This window comes from Opisthocomus hoazin, chromosome 3, assembly GCF_030867145.1.
Source record: "Opisthocomus hoazin isolate bOpiHoa1 chromosome 3, bOpiHoa1.hap1, whole genome shotgun sequence".
Classification (NCBI taxonomy): Eukaryota; Metazoa; Chordata; class Aves; order Opisthocomiformes; family Opisthocomidae; genus Opisthocomus; species Opisthocomus hoazin.
Genome location: NC_134416.1, coordinates 74,691,421 through 74,709,040, shown reverse-complemented (window position 1 = coordinate 74,709,040; position 17,620 = coordinate 74,691,421). Strand labels below are relative to the sequence as shown.

Genomic DNA, 17,620 nt, shown 5'->3' with positions numbered 1-17,620 from the left:
CACTTGCGCGGCGGCGAGCACCGCCCTCCCGCCCTCCTCTCCGCGGGGGCGAGCTGTGATTGGCCGCCGGGGGCCGCGGCCCATCGGGGATTTAAAGGGCCCCGGCGCATTTAAGGACGCGACACAGCAGCACGTCGCGCTCGCTCCACGTTATTTATTGTTTACATTAAGAACACTTCTGTCCCTCTTTCCCCCCACCCCCCATTTGCGCGGACGCTACTGAGGGCCCAGCATGTCCTTCGGCTTCACCCACTGATCGAACTGCTCGGCCGTGAGGAGGCCCAGCTTCAGGGCGGCCGCCTTCAGCGTCGTCCCGTCCTTGTGCGCCGTCTTGGCGATGGCGGCTGCCTTGTCGTACCCTGCGGCGGGGACAGGACGGGACAGTGAGGCAGCTGCGGGCCAGGGAGGCTGGCCGGAGGTGTCCGGAGCAGGGGTGTGACAGACACGGCTGTGGCTGCGTGGGGCCACGCGCAGTACACACACGCCCAGCGTCTCGTATGCCGGCGGCTGTGAGCCAGCTCGCTCCTTGCTCAAAGCGAAGGGAAATTCTGTTGCTCTGGTCTCAGGGCACTTAAAATTTTATGTGACTTACTCCTTTTTTTAAAAAAAAAATCTGATATTGTAATCTTTCACTTTTCATTATTAGCGGTCAAACCAGGACAACGGGCACACAGATTCTCCCAACCTCCTTTTTTTTGGTCTTTGACTCTCGTCAGGATTATTTTTACAACGCGCTGGTATGGCCACTGCAAGGAGGACACGTCTTTTTCACCGTTAATACCAACAGGTGACGTTAAAGTAAACTCACTTCTGACCTGAGCCGTGACTTGGTCTCCTAAACGTTGTGGCAACAGAAATCACGTGTGCAGAACGGCGTTACCACGACACACGTCAGCGTGACGTTCCGCGGAGCCCCCGCGCCTCAGACTCACCTATATGCGGGTTAAGCGCCGTGACCAGCATCAGGGATTCACTCATGAGTTTGTTGATCCTGTCCGTGTTGGCCTGGATTCCGACGACGCAGTTGTCGGTGAAGGAAACGCAAACGTCTCCAAGAAGCCTTGCAGAGTTTAAAACGTTTTTAATCTGACAAAGGAGGAAAAACACCAACCGTTACACCCGGACATTAACGCAGCGGCACAACGGGGCGCCCTGTGTCCCCCGCAGCGGGCTGCCTGCGGAGGGGCAGCGCAGGGAGCGGCACACCGCCCTCCCCCCACGGGAAGGAACGATGTGAGCAGCGGAAGAGCTCGTGCGTGAAGACCACCACAGCCTGCACAGACACTGTTAGAACAGCTCACAAAAAAAATGTAAAAAATACGTGAAGGCATCCGATTCACTTTTTCCCTGTCAGGTACCAATCAAGAGAAGACATCTAAAAATACGAAGTACAGTAACATATGGCACTAGTCCTCTACTTTGACATTCCGTAACAGCCACTGGTTTTTTTTTGAGAGGTGGCTTTCTATCAGAATTGATCGTCTGCTAGGTACGTCTCGGGGCTGTTCAATATGATTTTATTTTTCTTTCCTCTTCAAAACCAGGTGCTATATGCTTAGAAGAATTATGTCCAGATTTGTGGAAAAAACCCACTACCCTCAGCAGATGCAGTAAGGCAGAGACAAATACTGATTTTATTATAAAATTTCCAATTTCTTTCAATCATGTCTAACTGGCATACTAAAAAGGCAGTATCAGTCATTACAGGCTGTGTAGAAAAATAGCATATGACATGCTGCTGCTTTTGTACCTCTTATTTCTAAGACAACAAAACCTCAAAAACTTTCCTTTTATTTCTATTTAGCATTAGGATCTTTTCTGCAAGTCACTTCAATTCTTTTTAAACTATCATCCCTACCCTAACCTCTGTGCTATTGCTTCAACATCTTATACATAGTTCTCCACAAACTTTTGATTTGACGCTTTTGTTTAAATTCTTTTCCTCAATTTCTCTTCTGTTTATTTTTCCTTGGGTGTTTTTTTTTTTTTTTGGGGGGGGGGGGGGGCGGGGAGGATGTTGATAGCCCAAAGAAGGAAGTAAGAATTACGACTTGGTGTGAAAACATCCAAATTTCAGTACAAGGTGATTTGTAGCACTCAATTAACTTGACCTTTTTTTTTTTTATAATTAAATATACAGAAGCAGCAGTACGTATCTTGGTGTATCCTGCTCACACTGTAGAAGGCAGACATTATTTTAAATACTGCAGTCTTAAAAGACTAATCATGTACAATTTCACATGACTCACTTGCCAGAAGCATGTAATCCTTTCGTATGAAGCAGTAACAGAAATTAGTAACACAGTTACTTAAAAAAAAAAGAAAAACCCAATTCTTCGATAAAACACCAAATTCTCTTTGGCTTTGGACAAAATTTAGTCTCACATTGTGTTCCTCTCTCCTTGTTTCCGTAGACTGATGATAAGCATACATCGTTAAAATAGAACTTTATCTGCATAAGATAGTTTCGCATAACAAAGATTGCCAGTTCCCTGTCAAAATAAGGACTTACCATACATGTGAATAAAATTTCTCACAATTTATCAGCTTCTCTGGTGCTTGTATTGACCAAATATTGACTGAGGTTTTTTCCCCACAAGTTATCTGATTGTACAAACGATGATTTAAAAAGACCTACCTATTTAAAACTTCCTGGACTTACCATCATGGGCTTAAAAACATTCAGCTCAAAGTGTCCATTGCTACCTCCTACAGTAACAGCAACATGGTTTCCCATAACCTGGGCTGCCACCATGGTTACAGCTTCACACTGGGTAGGGTTCACTTTCCCTGGTTGTGGAAGGGAGAGAAAAAGGTTACCAAAGAAGAAGGAAATTAAAAAAAAAAAAAAAAAAACAAACCTCCACAACCTACCAAACATCAGCAGTTTCCTCATTTACATTCAACAGAAGATGTTTTGTAGGAGGTAACATGTCTTACGCACATGTATCTGTGCTCCACAGAGAAGAAGTAACTTCCGTAAATGACACTGACTGTACTATTCCGGGAATTCAGCTAGGATTTTTAACGCGGCTATGGCTGCTTTAGCAACCTACCAAGACTCTGAGAGCTGGATCAAATGTGCGTGAGCTAAGCAGCTGGTAGTTACCACAGTTCTTAATAGTCAAGAGATTATAACCTGTCTTGACTCATGCAAGTAGACATTTCTGGTAAATCACTACCAAATCTCAGTCAACTTAAGAAAAGGATTACTAATTTGTTAGAATTACTTTGTAATGAAATTAGTACACTATGTTTACTTTGTCCGGAAAAAAAAAAAAAAAAAAAAGAATTAGAGTGGCCTCCTAACAAGGAAGCTTTACAGTTGATTTAATTTCTAGAAATAATCCTATTAAGAACATTTGTTATCTGCTTTTTTAAAAGGCAGATATGCTCACAACCTGTTTGTTTTATAATTCATCATACAGGAAGGACATGCTTAGAATAGTTTCTGGATGTACAATATTCATATATACATACTTTTTTAGGAGAGGGGCAAGGAATGATTACTAATATTATTCATTCCTTTCTTATCCTCCCATACAACGGGACCACTGCAGAAGTGAAAATGCGAGTATGTAACACTGATCGTGCTAGGAAGTAAAGACAGAAGTCAATTTACATCACAATATTGCTACACTTCATAGATTATATCATTTAAAGCTTGTTTCAGAAAAGCCTTTACATAAAAATTGTAGAGAACCTGCAATTCTGAAAGAAGGTTTTGAGAAGTATGCCTGTATTAACAAAGTCAAATGTTTACAGATACCACTCTTCCCAACATACTTGCTAACGCATAGCTGTGCAAACAAGTATTTTTATGAGCACAAATGTTGGTAAAATATATCAGAAAATAAAAGCTGATAGAAGTGTTGAATCATGAACTTACAGACACTTGTGGTGGTGTTTGGTAAACACCTGTTAAGAGTCAGCGGTCCGAAACAAAAGAAACGGGCAATTTTTCTCTCTATGTTTTCTCTGTACCTGGCATGATGCTGCTCCCTGGTTCATTTTCAGGCAGGATGAGTTCTCCTAGTCCAGAGCGTGGTCCAGAACCCAGGAAACGAATATCATTAGCAATTTTCATCAGACTACATGCCACTGTGTTCATAGCTCCACTGAGTTCAACTAGAGCATCATGAGCCGCAAGAGCTTCAAACTTATTTGGAGCAGTGACAAAAGGCAAACCTACAGGGAGGCAGGGGAAATAAATATTAAACCTGTGAGGCACTTCCTTGCAGACATTAACCAGATAATCAAACACATAATTAGCTTCATATAAAAAAAAAATGTATTACTAACACTGTAAGATCATCTCTCTTCTCCAGACCTTTCCTCACAAATATTATTCATGAAACATATTAAATTCAACACAAAAGACATGATAGAAGTCACTAAAATACAGAACAATATGAAATTTGAGCATCTATCCACAATAAAGATATAAATTTAACGCTTTCATACTGTGTTGCATACTAAGCATTGCTTTGCACCACAATATTTTGTGTCAGTATCTTACAAGTTAGCCTAAACTTACATATTTCTTCTATTAAATCACGTTAGATTCTTTAGACTGTCAGTTGCTGTGATACTTCCAGTTATGGAAACAGAAGTTTTTGCAGCACAGTGCAGACATTAGGATAAATAAAAAGTAATCACAATGGAATTAGCTACTTAAGAAAAAAGATGCATCCAAGTAGCAGAACTGGAAGGGAACAACAAACCAGACAGAACATGTGAAAGCTGATTCAGAGTCAGCAGGATGCCTGAAACTGCTGCCAACAGCGAGAGCACAGGAGCAATGGGAACCACCGCTCTGTTTATGTTAATTAAATGCCTGAGATTTAAGGCTGGGTTCTATAATGAAAAACATTTCTTCAGGGCTTTGCCCTGGAAGAAAAGTCTCAGCAGAATTTCATTAGCGGTAATGCACATCACTAAGGATGTGCATAGGGATGCTGACTGTGGGCTGGACCACTGCCCCACAAAACTACTGGTCTGAGCTTACGTTGCCAGTTCAAACAGGAGCAGCGTAGCACCATGTGCTAGAGAAACAGCAGAATTTCTACTGTGTTTTGCAGTTCCTGCCAAACACCACATCCCACCTTATTTGCATGGCCTTCTGAATTGCACAGCTGCCTTCTCAGTTGTAGAGATCATTACAAACTTTCCATTTTGCCCTTACCAATAAACTTCCCCTATAAGAACACAGGGAACTTCACTAGTCTGCCCTATTTCTTTTAAACTCGCACAACCTGCCCTTACACTACCCCTAACAAGCGTTAAGATGGGAGAGCTTCCACCAGTGGCTTCTTCAAGCACCAAAACAAGCCCTGCACTGCTTCTCAGCAGCTATTGCTTATGAAAGTTACTTCTTCCCTGTCAGGGTACAAGAAAATATTGACCCTCTATGAGACAGTGAATAATTGATCCATTAAAACAAAAATACTGCTGATAAGCAGTTTCAGGTTTTACAGCAAATTTAAGAGAGACACATAGTCAGTCATTTTGGGGGCATTTTTAAAACCAATACTGCGACAAAGAAGAACTGCTTCACAGATCAAAAAACTCAGTGGCACTGTAAATTAAGCTTTAAGATCTTATAAAGACAGCATCAAAAATCAGACAGCTAATTTTCACTTTCACGTGAAAAAAATGTAGTGGCTTTGGAAGGTCTTTATTTTTTTTCTTCTTTTGTGCCAAGTCACTGTAGATTAAGCAAGTCAGAGGAGCAGAGGTCAAGACAGACGCTGGACTAATAACAGAAGCTTGAAACTCTATCCATCTTCACTAAGCCTTGCTAAGAAAAACATGGTAATTTCAGTTACTCTCAATGCCTTGGGTATAATTACAAAAATACATTCTATAGGAAAGTATAAGGCATATAAAATGCAGCATTAACAGAAAGTTCCACGTTAATATATAGAGACAACTTGAGAGGCTTATCAGAGGTACGGAAACTGAGAGTTTTAGTTTGAATTTAACTGTATGTTACATACACAGCTTTACTGATAACTTTGAAATATCACCTGTAAGTTCAGCCACTTTAGCAGCAACCTTCTCAGCAAAGCCAATTCTTGTGTTTAATCCTGTACCAACTGCAGTCCCGCCAGCTGCCAGCTGATACACTCTCGGCATGGTTGACTCAATCCTAGCCACACCATATTTAATTTGTTGCACATAGCCACTGAATTCCTTTGAAAGAAAGGGGGACAAAATAAAGGAACAAAGGCAACAACCAAGAATAATCATCTAGAATTATTTAGATTTTTAACACGATTGAACTAATTTCTTTATAAACCTGAAGACAATGAACTTAACAGATGCTAAATCCTACCATGTTTTCATTAAGAGGGAAAATTCATATATATCAGAAGACCGCTCTCACAGTACAAATAATTACACATAAAAACAACCTATGTATATAAAAATGTACTCACAATGCATCTTTCTCTTGATTTTTATCTCATTTGTGCACTTAGCAGAATCCAAATCTAAGGTAAATCAGCTCTCAGATTAAATTAATGTTCTCAAGGTACAATTAGTGAAACGGATCCTGGGCTTTTTTCACTTAGTTTTAGTTAGTAAAAAACCCACAAACTTTACATAGATTTTTAGCAGTTCAGTTTAAGTTAATTCATTACCAGATGAATGTAATATAAGCCATTCTTGACAATATGACAACAAAGATTTGGTATCGTACACACACACACATACATATATATAAAAACACAATAATATATCAAAGATTTTCGTTCAAAATACTTAGTAGCCTTGTGTGTTGGCAAACCCTCGTCTATATAAGCTTTCAGATTATGGACTACCTATCTTCTTCCTTCCAATGTCAGTGTAATAGAAATACCACATTGTGTTATTTGGTAATAGAACATGACTTACAAATCATTTATATCTTACTACTGTTAGAAGTAAAACACACATGGAAAAAATTAAGAAAATTTATGATGCAGTAATTAGAGTACAGCATCCAGCAAACTCCAATAAAGATGAAAATACCCCGACTGAGACTCAGCCAGTTTTCTATTATTTCTCTTAAGCTATCAACTTAATTTAGGCCTCCTCAAGTTTGCCTCAGTTTCCTCCAATATATTTACAAGAACTTTCCAAACAAATGCATAAGAATATTTTTTACCTGTCCAAGCGTAAGTGGAACAGCATCTTGTGTATGAGTACGCCCTATTTTTATGATTTCGGAAAACTCTTTGGATTTCGCTTCAAGTGCATTCTGTAGCTTCTTTAGTCCAGGTAACAGCACCTCATTAACCTCCTGAGCAGCAGCAATATGCATTGCCGTTGGGAAAGTGTCATTTGAACTCTGTGAAGAAAGTTCAAGAAATTTATTTACAAGCTTTTCTCACTATTGTTGCTGTAAGATGTACATGTACGGCTTTATTCTCTTTATCTTATAAACAAGAAGAAACTAAATTAAGAGTAAGCAACTTAGTGTTCCACAAGTCAATCTGCAGGAATACCCAAATCTTCTACTAGTCCACACCTTACTGATAAAGTAAACTTTTTAAAACTATACCCACAGAAAGTTAACTACATGAGTAGACTGTTCACAACAACATCGGGACCAAAAAAAGAGAAGACAACTTGCTAAACTAGTTATGAGAGACATGTAACAAACGGATGGATGATTTTAACGCAACTGTAGGTGGCTTTAAAACACTTCTGTGTTGCTTTGGTAATGTTAAAGCCATTTCCAAGATATTGACTAAGCACAAAATATTAGGGAGTGATACAACAAAGCTGGTGGCTTAAACTCCAGCTGATCTGAAGAAAATATTAAGAGTGAAGTATAATAAAATGTCTACCATGATCCTTGGGGCAAAAAAAAAAGAAACTCTTACTTCATTTACCCATTACAGGACTTCAGCCTTTTTATTATTCCTTCTACATGCCTTATGTAACGCATTACACAGATAACAGTTATAAGTATCCAACAGTTAGAAACTGGATCTCTAGTTAACTTCTTTAAGACTGTCTGCAGTAGCAGTGGTTGTCACCAGGCCACCTCTGCCCACTACACCATGTGTGAATTCGTCTGTGAATGGGTTCAAAATTTTTAATCTAAAAAGCTCATGCTGTCACTGACTAACATTTGAAAGTTCATTTAAACTGAAAAACCTGGGAAATTGTTGCCAAAGCTGTACACAAAACTCCTTTATTTTTTTTAAAATCTAAACGGTGGCTATAAGACAATTCAAAATTCACAATTAAAAAAAAAAAAAACTACTTTTGACATTAAAAGAAGTATAATCCGAGCATAACAACCTGGCTTTTGTTTACATGATCATTCGGATGTACTGGGTTTTTGCTCCCCAGTTTGCCCCCCATTATCTCAATGGCTCTATTGCTGATGACTTCATTGACATTCATATTGGTTTGAGTTCCAGAACCAGTCTGCCACACAACCAATGGAAAGTGATCATTTAATTTTCCTTCAGATACCTATAGCGGAAAAAGAGAGAGAAAAGTTGTTCTACTGGAACAAAAAAAAATTAAAGCATAAACTTGAGAATTTTATAGCTATAATTCAAATAATGTTCTCCATTATATTTGTAAATATACATATAATAATTGTGAATTTATACTGAATAACTAAGAATTTGATGTAATACCAGATATTAAAAGGGCAAAAAACTTTTGCTATGCTTTTTGAAGGTGCTGAATTCTGAAACACAGAGAAATACATAATTTGATTTCATGTTCTACAGTCATAGAAAAAAAAATTTAAAAGGTCTTCTAGGTTATGTCTTCTGCTTCCCAAACAATGCAGATGCTTTTACAAGTCCAAAAACGTGCCCCCCTTGCCAAATTTTCAAGCGATTTGGATTCTAATCCTCCTGAGCAGCACTAGGGGTAGTACATGCTGGTTCTCCCTTCCACAGTTATTTGTTCAGGTTAGTAAGATCTCCTGCGGAAGGAAAATATCTCAAGTGGTTTCTCAATCAGAGCATGTAAGATGCTTCAGGGTACTGATTCAGTGTTGTGCGTCTCCCAGGGTCACAGACGTCCTTCGGGTGTCAGAAATATCTGTTTTCAGACAGCACTTATCTGTTTACAAATTCCTCATCAGCATGGGTGCACTGCTCTCTCCTAGGAAATCAAGCTCAACAGCTACACAGTTTCATCATGAACACTGACCACAACTATACAACATTTTGAATTAGAAGCATTCAGAAGCCCATCCCTTATGGGAAACAGTCCCCCAGAGGAGCTGATTTTGCCAAAGGCCATCTGTCATGCACATGCAGTACATGAAATCTGTGTAACTGGACTCTGGAATTTCTCCAGAAATAAATTTCATAGAGGGAAGTTCCAGACCTCTTACACCTGTAGACATCAGATTTTGTATCAACAAAATCAGCTGGCAGATGGTTGCTGGTATCAAACACCTTCTTCCTGTACAGTATGCTTTCCCTAATACTGCCCTGGACCTACATATAAATTGAGAGGTGCCTAAAAAGGACTTGTGACTGTCTTTACTGTACCTCAACTGTAACTGAATATGTTACACACACATACAAGTAAGAGAATCACATGGACTTCAAGAGATTCATATGTACTGACTTGCTGATTACCACGGAACAAGATCCTGATTGACCAAAAATGGCTATACCAGCTTACATCTTCTGTAGGCAGGTTATGACAACTACCATCTCAAATCAAAACAGAACAACAGGTACAAATATTCTCCTGTATGATCTACATTTTTTGGAGCCTGCTGAACCTTATATGCATTTAGAGATTTTTCTAAATGTGTCTTTGGGATAGTATCAAAATATGTGCTCAGAAATATCACTCCCATGCATATTAGCCTCAGAAAAGATGAGAATGCAAAGCGAAGGATCTGTTCACATAATGCTGAGGCTAGATAACTACCTCTAGATTATCAGATACATCAGTCCTCCTGGAATCATGCTTTTCAGGAAAGGATTTTATGTATTTCTCATCTTATACAGAGGCAAAGTTCCCATCTCCAACAGCAATTTGATTCCTTGCTGTATCTCTCTCTTTTTCAGTTATATTAGAAAATTGTTTTGGAGGTCAGGGAAAGGATAGCACTGCAGGGGTGTTTTTAAAACACAACAACAAAGTCCCAAGTATCTTTCAGAACCCATTAATCTAAACTAAGTAGCATTTAGCCACCAAAACTTCTCATCCACCTTTAACTAAGAGAACCCTACAAACCACAAGAAAAGACTGGACACAGTCTGGAGTTCTCCAGAGCTCTTGCGTCTTGGGACGTACGTTGCTACCGCTGGTAGAAAAAGGATAAGGCCTTCTGCAAATACTGAAATATTTTTTAAGCTAGTAAGGATAAGAAAGCTCTGTGAAACAATGCTTCTAGAGAAATACATCTGTTGATTTACACAAAGCAACACACCTGGTATGACCATACCTCAAATAATGGTCATTCACAACTCTGTGCACTTGGGTGGCATTTATCCTGAGAAAGAGGAGATGCCTCTGTGTGTCACATCATGTCCTCTTTAGCTATAAAAGTGATACTCAAAAAGCACAGATTTACTAGTAAGCTTAAGTCTGAAGAGAAAATAGGCTAGTAACAGAGAAACTTTTCAGGTTGCACAGGGTCTTCACATTACCAAGATGGAATTGCTTAAGAGACTGGAGACTTCCAAAATGAAAAAGCTTTGCTTGGCATGTCAGACTTCATGTTAGCTGAATGAAGCGAGATTCCATTTCCCTCTTTGTTTTTTTTATACTGTTCATCTGATAAGAGTCAACACCAGGCAAGTAATGAGTAGCCTTAATAGAGGGGGAAAATTACATTGTTTTTATAACTTAAGTATCAAAATGTATTTGAACATTCTATCATCTCTATAAATGTAAGAAGTAATATAGTAAAACATTATATTAAGAAAATAATTTCTCAACCTGAAAACCAAAATTTACTAACAATAAATGCCTTCCTCTAACAATTTGAGAAATGCAAGAGGTCTTCCCTCAGCCCCCAAACTTCCTGTGAAACGCTTAACAAAAATACAGTGACAGTTCTGATATTTTGAACAGTTTGTTCCTACCTCATTTGCCGCCTTTATGATAGCATTAGCAATCTTTGGGTCAAGACCATAGTCTTGATTTACTTCAGCAGCTGCTCTCTTCAAGATGCCAAAAGCCCTTATAACTTGAACCTAAGACACAAGAATATGTCTAAATATGTAATATTCTTCCCCCAAAGGACATTTTAGGAACCTATATCACAGGTCTAGTTATAAACCAGACTCCTTCTGAACTTAAATCCAGCAGCAGTCCATCAACCAAACCAAAGAGCAATCAGGTTACGTGTACAGCAAGCAATACGCAGCTCATCCCTTCTTTGTAAGTCCAGGTATGGCTTGTGTATCAAAACAGATTACATGCATTAATATGAACAGAAAAGGAAAACTGGTCCTATTTCAACAACAGCCTTTTTGAAGGCAAACTGACACGTTTCTGTACGTGGAAAGCCAGCGCATGACAAAAAGCATGCACACTAATGCTCTGTGCACAGCTACACATAAAAAAGTAAGCTTCGTATCAACTCATGCTACACTAAACATCTTCAATAACAAACTACATAACACTACAGCAAACAAACTATTCCATTCACCCTTCCGTCTTCAGAAAAATGAAAGATTAATTTCTATCCATCCTGGTTACTAAAAAAACTAAGCAACACAGTAAAAGAATTATTGAAAAGCAACATTTAATTTCTTTAAATGAAGCAAAAAAATTTCTAACACAGAACAATATCTTGCCATCAAATTTCTAACTTTAAATAAAATTCTCAGCTGTTCATATTCCCAGCAAAAGTCAAAGAAGGTAGTATTCACTATCAGATCCAAAACATACTCCAAGAGAAGAAATTAACACAGCTTTAAGTTACTTACTGGCATTCTTTCTGAAACACCTCCAATCTTGAAGTTCATTGTAGATCTTACGGTCTGGGCACCATAGTACTTGTCACTTGGGACCTTCAGTTCACCAAAGGTATCATATTCTATCCTAAAAGCCTCTTGAGTGGACTATGGAAAAGGAAAAAAAAAAAATAAAATTATTTCCAGCACCAGTAAGCAGCACGTCCTTTTTGAAAGCAGATACAGTTAAGAAAAAATGTTCAAGTAGTAGGAAAAAAAGCAACATACAGTTAGTAACAGGTATTTTTCTAATTATATTTTCAAAGCTGAGATATTTTTCTAGTTTGAGCACCTGTCTGACTAAAAGTCACAACTACTAACATTGTGTAGCCTAGTAGACCCACTGCCGGCAGGCAACACTGCAAGACTTAAGAGCCTGGCTGCCCACTGTACAAAACACATCATCCTGTCAAAAGATGTGGTTTCTTCTTTTTGAAGAATTAGTAACTTACCTTACGATTTACAGAATTGGTGTTTTGTTAAAACCAAATCGAAGAACTAGCACAGTAAGAATTCAGGTGGCATCCACCCAGGCAACCGACACATAACACAATCCCTACTTGAAATCCACACTGCACATCGGACAGAAGAAAAATAGTGGGAGCAACTGTTTAATCCAGTACCAAGTTACTGACAATTAATTGTCTTCTTAAGCCTAACAAACCAGGAACACAGCTGCTCTAACTGTGCAACACGAAGAAACTGCATCTAGGTATATTTTGTGCAGTATTTATGTAAGGCAGCATTTCTGTATCACCTGTAGACCTAGCATGATTATCTAACACAGCCAGAGGTAAAATAATTTTAGCTGACATACACCAACTAAAAATTAATTTTTTATTCTTTGTGAAACAACCTGTTCATTTGTGACAACGTGATCACATTCACCTGCAGCTCAAAAAAAATCACGGGACTGGACAGGAAGCAAGATCAGTCTGCTCATCCTCTCCTCATGCCTTGGTCAGCAAAGTCCCAATTTTCTGTGAGAAAGGTGTTCGTCCTTCCCCGTAAGAGATTACCTTCTTGCACAGTCTTCAGGAAGGGGAAGAAGTCTTTTTTAATTCTTAATCATAGATGGGAGTAGAACAATCCTAGCTCCATAGGTAGGCTATATGAAGGCTTATACAATGCCAAGCTCTGACCTGACCGTGACCATCAGGAGTAAGTCCATGGGGTAGCTCTATCTGAGCACCAAGTCAGTGTTGCAGCACAGTGAAGGAAGAAAAGCAAACGTTAGAAACTATTAAGAAAAGCAGAGGATACAAGAAGAAATGTCACTGTGCCATCATGGCTCATCTACACTCTGAAATCTTTGTGCGGATTTGATTCTTTTATCTCAAAAAGCACGTTACTGGAAATAGTTCAAGAAAAGCAGTAGGGCTGATGAAAGCTAGGGAGCTGCTTTCTTAAGACAACTGACTTTTTCATTCAGAAAGGAGACAACCTGGAGTTTGAAGGAAAACTGAGGTCACTAAAACCATCAGTAAAATGGTGATGGGTATTAGCTGCTCACTGTCTCTTCCAATACAAGAAACAGGAGCCACCACATTAGGCTTGTAGGAGTCATGTCCGAAGCAAGGAAAACGTAGCAGCTCTTCACACAAGCAGCAGACTAAGGAAACTCCTTGCCATCTGATGCTGCAGATGCCAGAAGCCCGCGTGAGCTTAGGGAAAGCGAAACAAGCACTCAGAAGAAAGATCTAAAGTGGGTTATTATACAGACAAACCACAGACTCAGGAAATCCTCTGACGTGAAAATGAAGAGCCTGGGTCAAAATAAGAGGCAAGCATGATACACGTTTGCACAATTCTTACTCTTCCCTAGGTGTCCACTCCTGAAGTCAGAGCGTTCCTCTCTTTTCTTGGTCCATTCTACTTGCTCCTTGCTTGGTGGGTCTCAGTCTTCTTGGACAGGAGCACACCTGGCTATCGGGCAGAACAGCCTCTCCAGCAACACCGACTTTGTGCAGCAGCCTGTCCAGGTCCGCATCACCACGGATGGCAAGCTGCAGGCGGTAGTGGGTGGGGCAAAGGGGGTTTTCCAGTCTTTTTACTGCCCTAAGCAGCATTTCCAGTCAGGTGGAGACACTCTGCCATCAGGAACTCCAGCAGTCACGTACTGGAGACACCAGCCCCGCTCGCTCAGGGCACTCTTGCAGAGTAGGTGGTGGATGTGACCCAAAAGAAACTGCAGCCCAGCCCACAGATAGCAAGGGTTAGCTCTCATGTTGCTGCCCCGCTCCCCACACCTTGTGTTTTGGCTGATGCCCTCCCAGACGCTGACCCCATAAGAATACAAAGCTTAGGGTGGACCAGTAGGCCATCCCTATGTTCTTTAATCCTCTTCATCCTGCTTTAATCACTTTGTATTCATTTACATGCTAACAAGAAACAGAGCATAGTCAACACTTATTTGGTATCTTACTACCAAAAATGTTTAATAGAGATGCTTGTGGGTCTTACTGTACATGTCCACATATTAATATTGCAACAGTAGATATCATTGATGCATCTGAAATCCATGCCTTTGGTATCTGGGCACTTCTTGTGAGCACACGATATCAAGCTTTTCCTAGAGCTGGATAAGCAGAACCAATTCAGTTCCAAACCCAGCTCTCGATGTTGCCACTGGTTCAATCACTGAAAGTATCCAAGCTCAAACAATATAAAAAAGTTAAGTTAGATGTAACCTTTAAGACAAAAAAGCTAGCAGTTGCACAATTGATTCCTCAAACTTAAATAATTCCAATGTCAACAATGGTGAAACAAAGATAAACAGGATCAGCATCTCCTCGTACAAGTACCTTTTAATAACTAAATCCTGTTATTAAAAAAAAATTCTTTCCCTAGCCACCTCCACGTTACACACATTCACAAACTCCACTGAAGTTAACAGGGTATAAGGTACTTTAAGCTGAATGTCATTTGCTGATTAATAGAGGAACAAGTGACATTAAGTAAAAAAGCAAAGTGGTATTTTTTATACATACTAAAGTAACTAAACTTCAGCATTACCATTAGGACTAAAGTAGCTGCCTGCAGAAGTCACTGGCTGAATTTTTAGGTAAACAAACATGCTTCCCCCACCCCTCAGACAGAATTCACCCTCTTGAGTGGCTTTATGAGCTGCAGGTCCCAGTTCCGGTAACTAAAGCGGTTTCTGCAATCACTCCCTGCCTTAGGGAACCTCCAGTAAGATGGTGCAACTGTAGCTCACTTGTGCCAACCCTCTACTCCCCCACCACTGGGCCACAGGAGAAGCCAAAACAAGACATAGCAGCTCTGCCACAAGCCTAGGCAAACTCCTGTGCTCACTTAGTTTCTATCATAGCTACAGCAAGTCTCAACTCAGAACTACTATTCCTCACCCTTACAAAACAAATAGATATATATCGCTTTTTTTAAGAGGCCTGACCAGGTGTGCTCTTCCTCCCAAAACCCCAAGAACCTACAGTCCAAAGCTTAGGCAGTTAAACAAATATAACTGGACTCTTGCCTCATTGGAGGGAACCAACCAGCCAGAACTGATTGCACCATAATGCACGGGAGATACTCAAATAGCAGAACAGCTGCAACAAAGTCTCCCATGGAAAATTACATTCTGATTTAAAGATGCAGCAACTTTTGGATGTAAGTATTTCAATTCAAAGAATCACCATTTTTAGCATGTCAAAACCAATCTTTCAAGGCCAGCAGAAAATGGAATTGGTGCTCAACAGCTCTCCTTTAGCAGATGAAGAATGTTTCCATTCTTAAGTGTCGTTTCTTCTTTATAACATCAAGTCACAGATTCTGAAACTTATTCTTTAGAAACCAAAACCAAATATTTTACCACATTCTGCTGAAGAAGGACCATTATGACCACAATTCCATTTAAAACATCTCGTGCAATTTAGCCCTAAGTTAAGGCAACACGATAGTCACACAGCAGGACAACACGCACATTTGGTTGTGTCTACACCAGGTGTTCCAAAACAACTTCCTACTGAAAAATCTCTGCAAGCATATAAAACTAGTGTTGTGTTTATTTATTTATTTAAATACTTGTTGGTACATTTTTGGAGGTCCTCTTGGAAATAAGAACATACAAAATTTTCCTGTCAAGGGCTGCTTCAGTTCCAAATTGGCTGAGGGACATTTTGCTACAACTTCTGCTGTTATTTAAACGCAAGCAATTAATGATGCCTATTTACAGGACAGGTCATATTTCTGACCAGCAAAGATCAAAATGCATCTATTTCATGTAAAACTGCAGCTTTTCATAAATACCGGGTCTTCAGTGAGTGAAGGCCATGCTCTATGTTTCTCTTGGATGATTGCAAACATAAAAATAAAAAAAGGGAACCATCTGACAGGCCAATGACTTACGAGTTACAGTCTGCTCAGGTTTTCTTACACAGGTCCGTTTCATTCACCCATTTGGAAACTTGGGTTTTTAAACGCCATTTTGTATACCGTAACAAATATCACAGACTGGGAACTACATTCTAGTTAAATTTCTTAACTATTTTAGTGAACTAAGTAATAAAATTTCTTTATTAATTAATCAAATCCTAAACATCCCACTTTCTGCTGGAATCCTTCTAACAGTCTTAAGTTACCTCCTCATTCTAAGGAGTGAACTTGCAGAGATGCACCTGAGACTCAGATTTCCACGCAGCATCCCGGCTGTTAACGCCGAGATTCGGAACTCCTTACTCAGATTGCCTTTTCCTTTCGACACTGAACCGCAGGCAATAAACAGGCCCCACTGACACTTCAGCCTGCCGGCCAGGTGACCCTGCCTCAGCCATCACTGAGGGTGCCAGCCCGAGGTCACTGGCAGCTCTCGGCCACAACCTCTCTAGTTTTTGGGCAGCCTCAAGGATTTTCCAGACACCCCCATTTCTGTGAGGCGACAGCTTTTTCTTTTCTGCACCCCAGCAGCTGTAAGAAAGGGCCAGAAGTTTCCGTGGAGGAAGCTGCTGCAGACCACAGCTCTGCCACAGCAGGCCCTGCAGCAACACCCACCTCTCCGCCCTGATGCCCGCCCCCCCCCAGGCCCGGCCGCGCCAAGGCAGCCCGCGGCGGCGCTCACGCCGTCAGTCCCACCCCCGGGCGCCGCAGCCTCCACCGCCGCGGGCCCGGCTGCCTCCCCGCCGGAAGAGGCGAACGGCCGCGCCAGCCTGCCCGGGGCCGGCGGCACGCTCCCGGTTAAAGCCCCCGCGCGGGGCCCGGCCCGGCCGCCGTGCCCTCGGGTGAGGGGCGGGGGGCGGCCGACGGAGGGTCGCGAGCGCGGGGGCGGAGCCACGGCGGCAGCGGCGGGCGGTGGCAGTTAGAGGTCACCGCTCCCCCCGCCCCCCCCCCGGGGTGCTCACCATGGCGGCGCGCGGCGGCGGGCCCCAGCGGGCGGGGGCGGCGGCGCGCGGGGGCGGCTGGCGCGCGAGGAGGCCGGCGGAGCCGCCCAGGCGGCGGCAGGCGCGGAGTGACCGGTGCATGGCGGCGGCGGGGGGGGTTGGGGGGAGAGAGCGCCGCCGGGGGCCGGCCGCGGGGAGGGGGCGGGAGCGGGGGGCGGGCCCGCCCCGGACGAGCGTCACGGCCTCCAGCGCAGCAGAGGCCCCGCCCGGCCCCGGCGGAGGGAAGAACCGCCTCAGCGGCGGGCGGAGCGCGGCCCTTCGGCCCGGGGAAAGCCCGCC

The 17,620-nt window shown here is 41.6% G+C and overlaps 1 protein-coding gene across 1 annotated transcript; it reads right to left on the bottom strand.

The window, feature by feature from the left end:
- Positions 1-134: 134 nt before the first annotated feature.
- Positions 135-17,437, bottom strand: FH (fumarate hydratase). Its single transcript, XM_075416674.1, has 10 exons — positions 17,303-17,437; positions 11,919-12,053; positions 11,070-11,180; positions 8,296-8,472; positions 7,151-7,333; positions 6,030-6,195; positions 3,985-4,188; positions 2,663-2,790; positions 933-1,086; positions 135-359 (listed from the first exon to the last, which is right to left on the bottom strand). Exons 1-10 carry the CDS (start codon positions 17,420-17,422, stop codon positions 217-219), a joined length of 1,521 nt encoding a protein of 506 aa, XP_075272789.1. The 5' UTR covers positions 17,423-17,437; the 3' UTR covers positions 135-216.
- Positions 17,438-17,620: the final 183 nt, after the last annotated feature.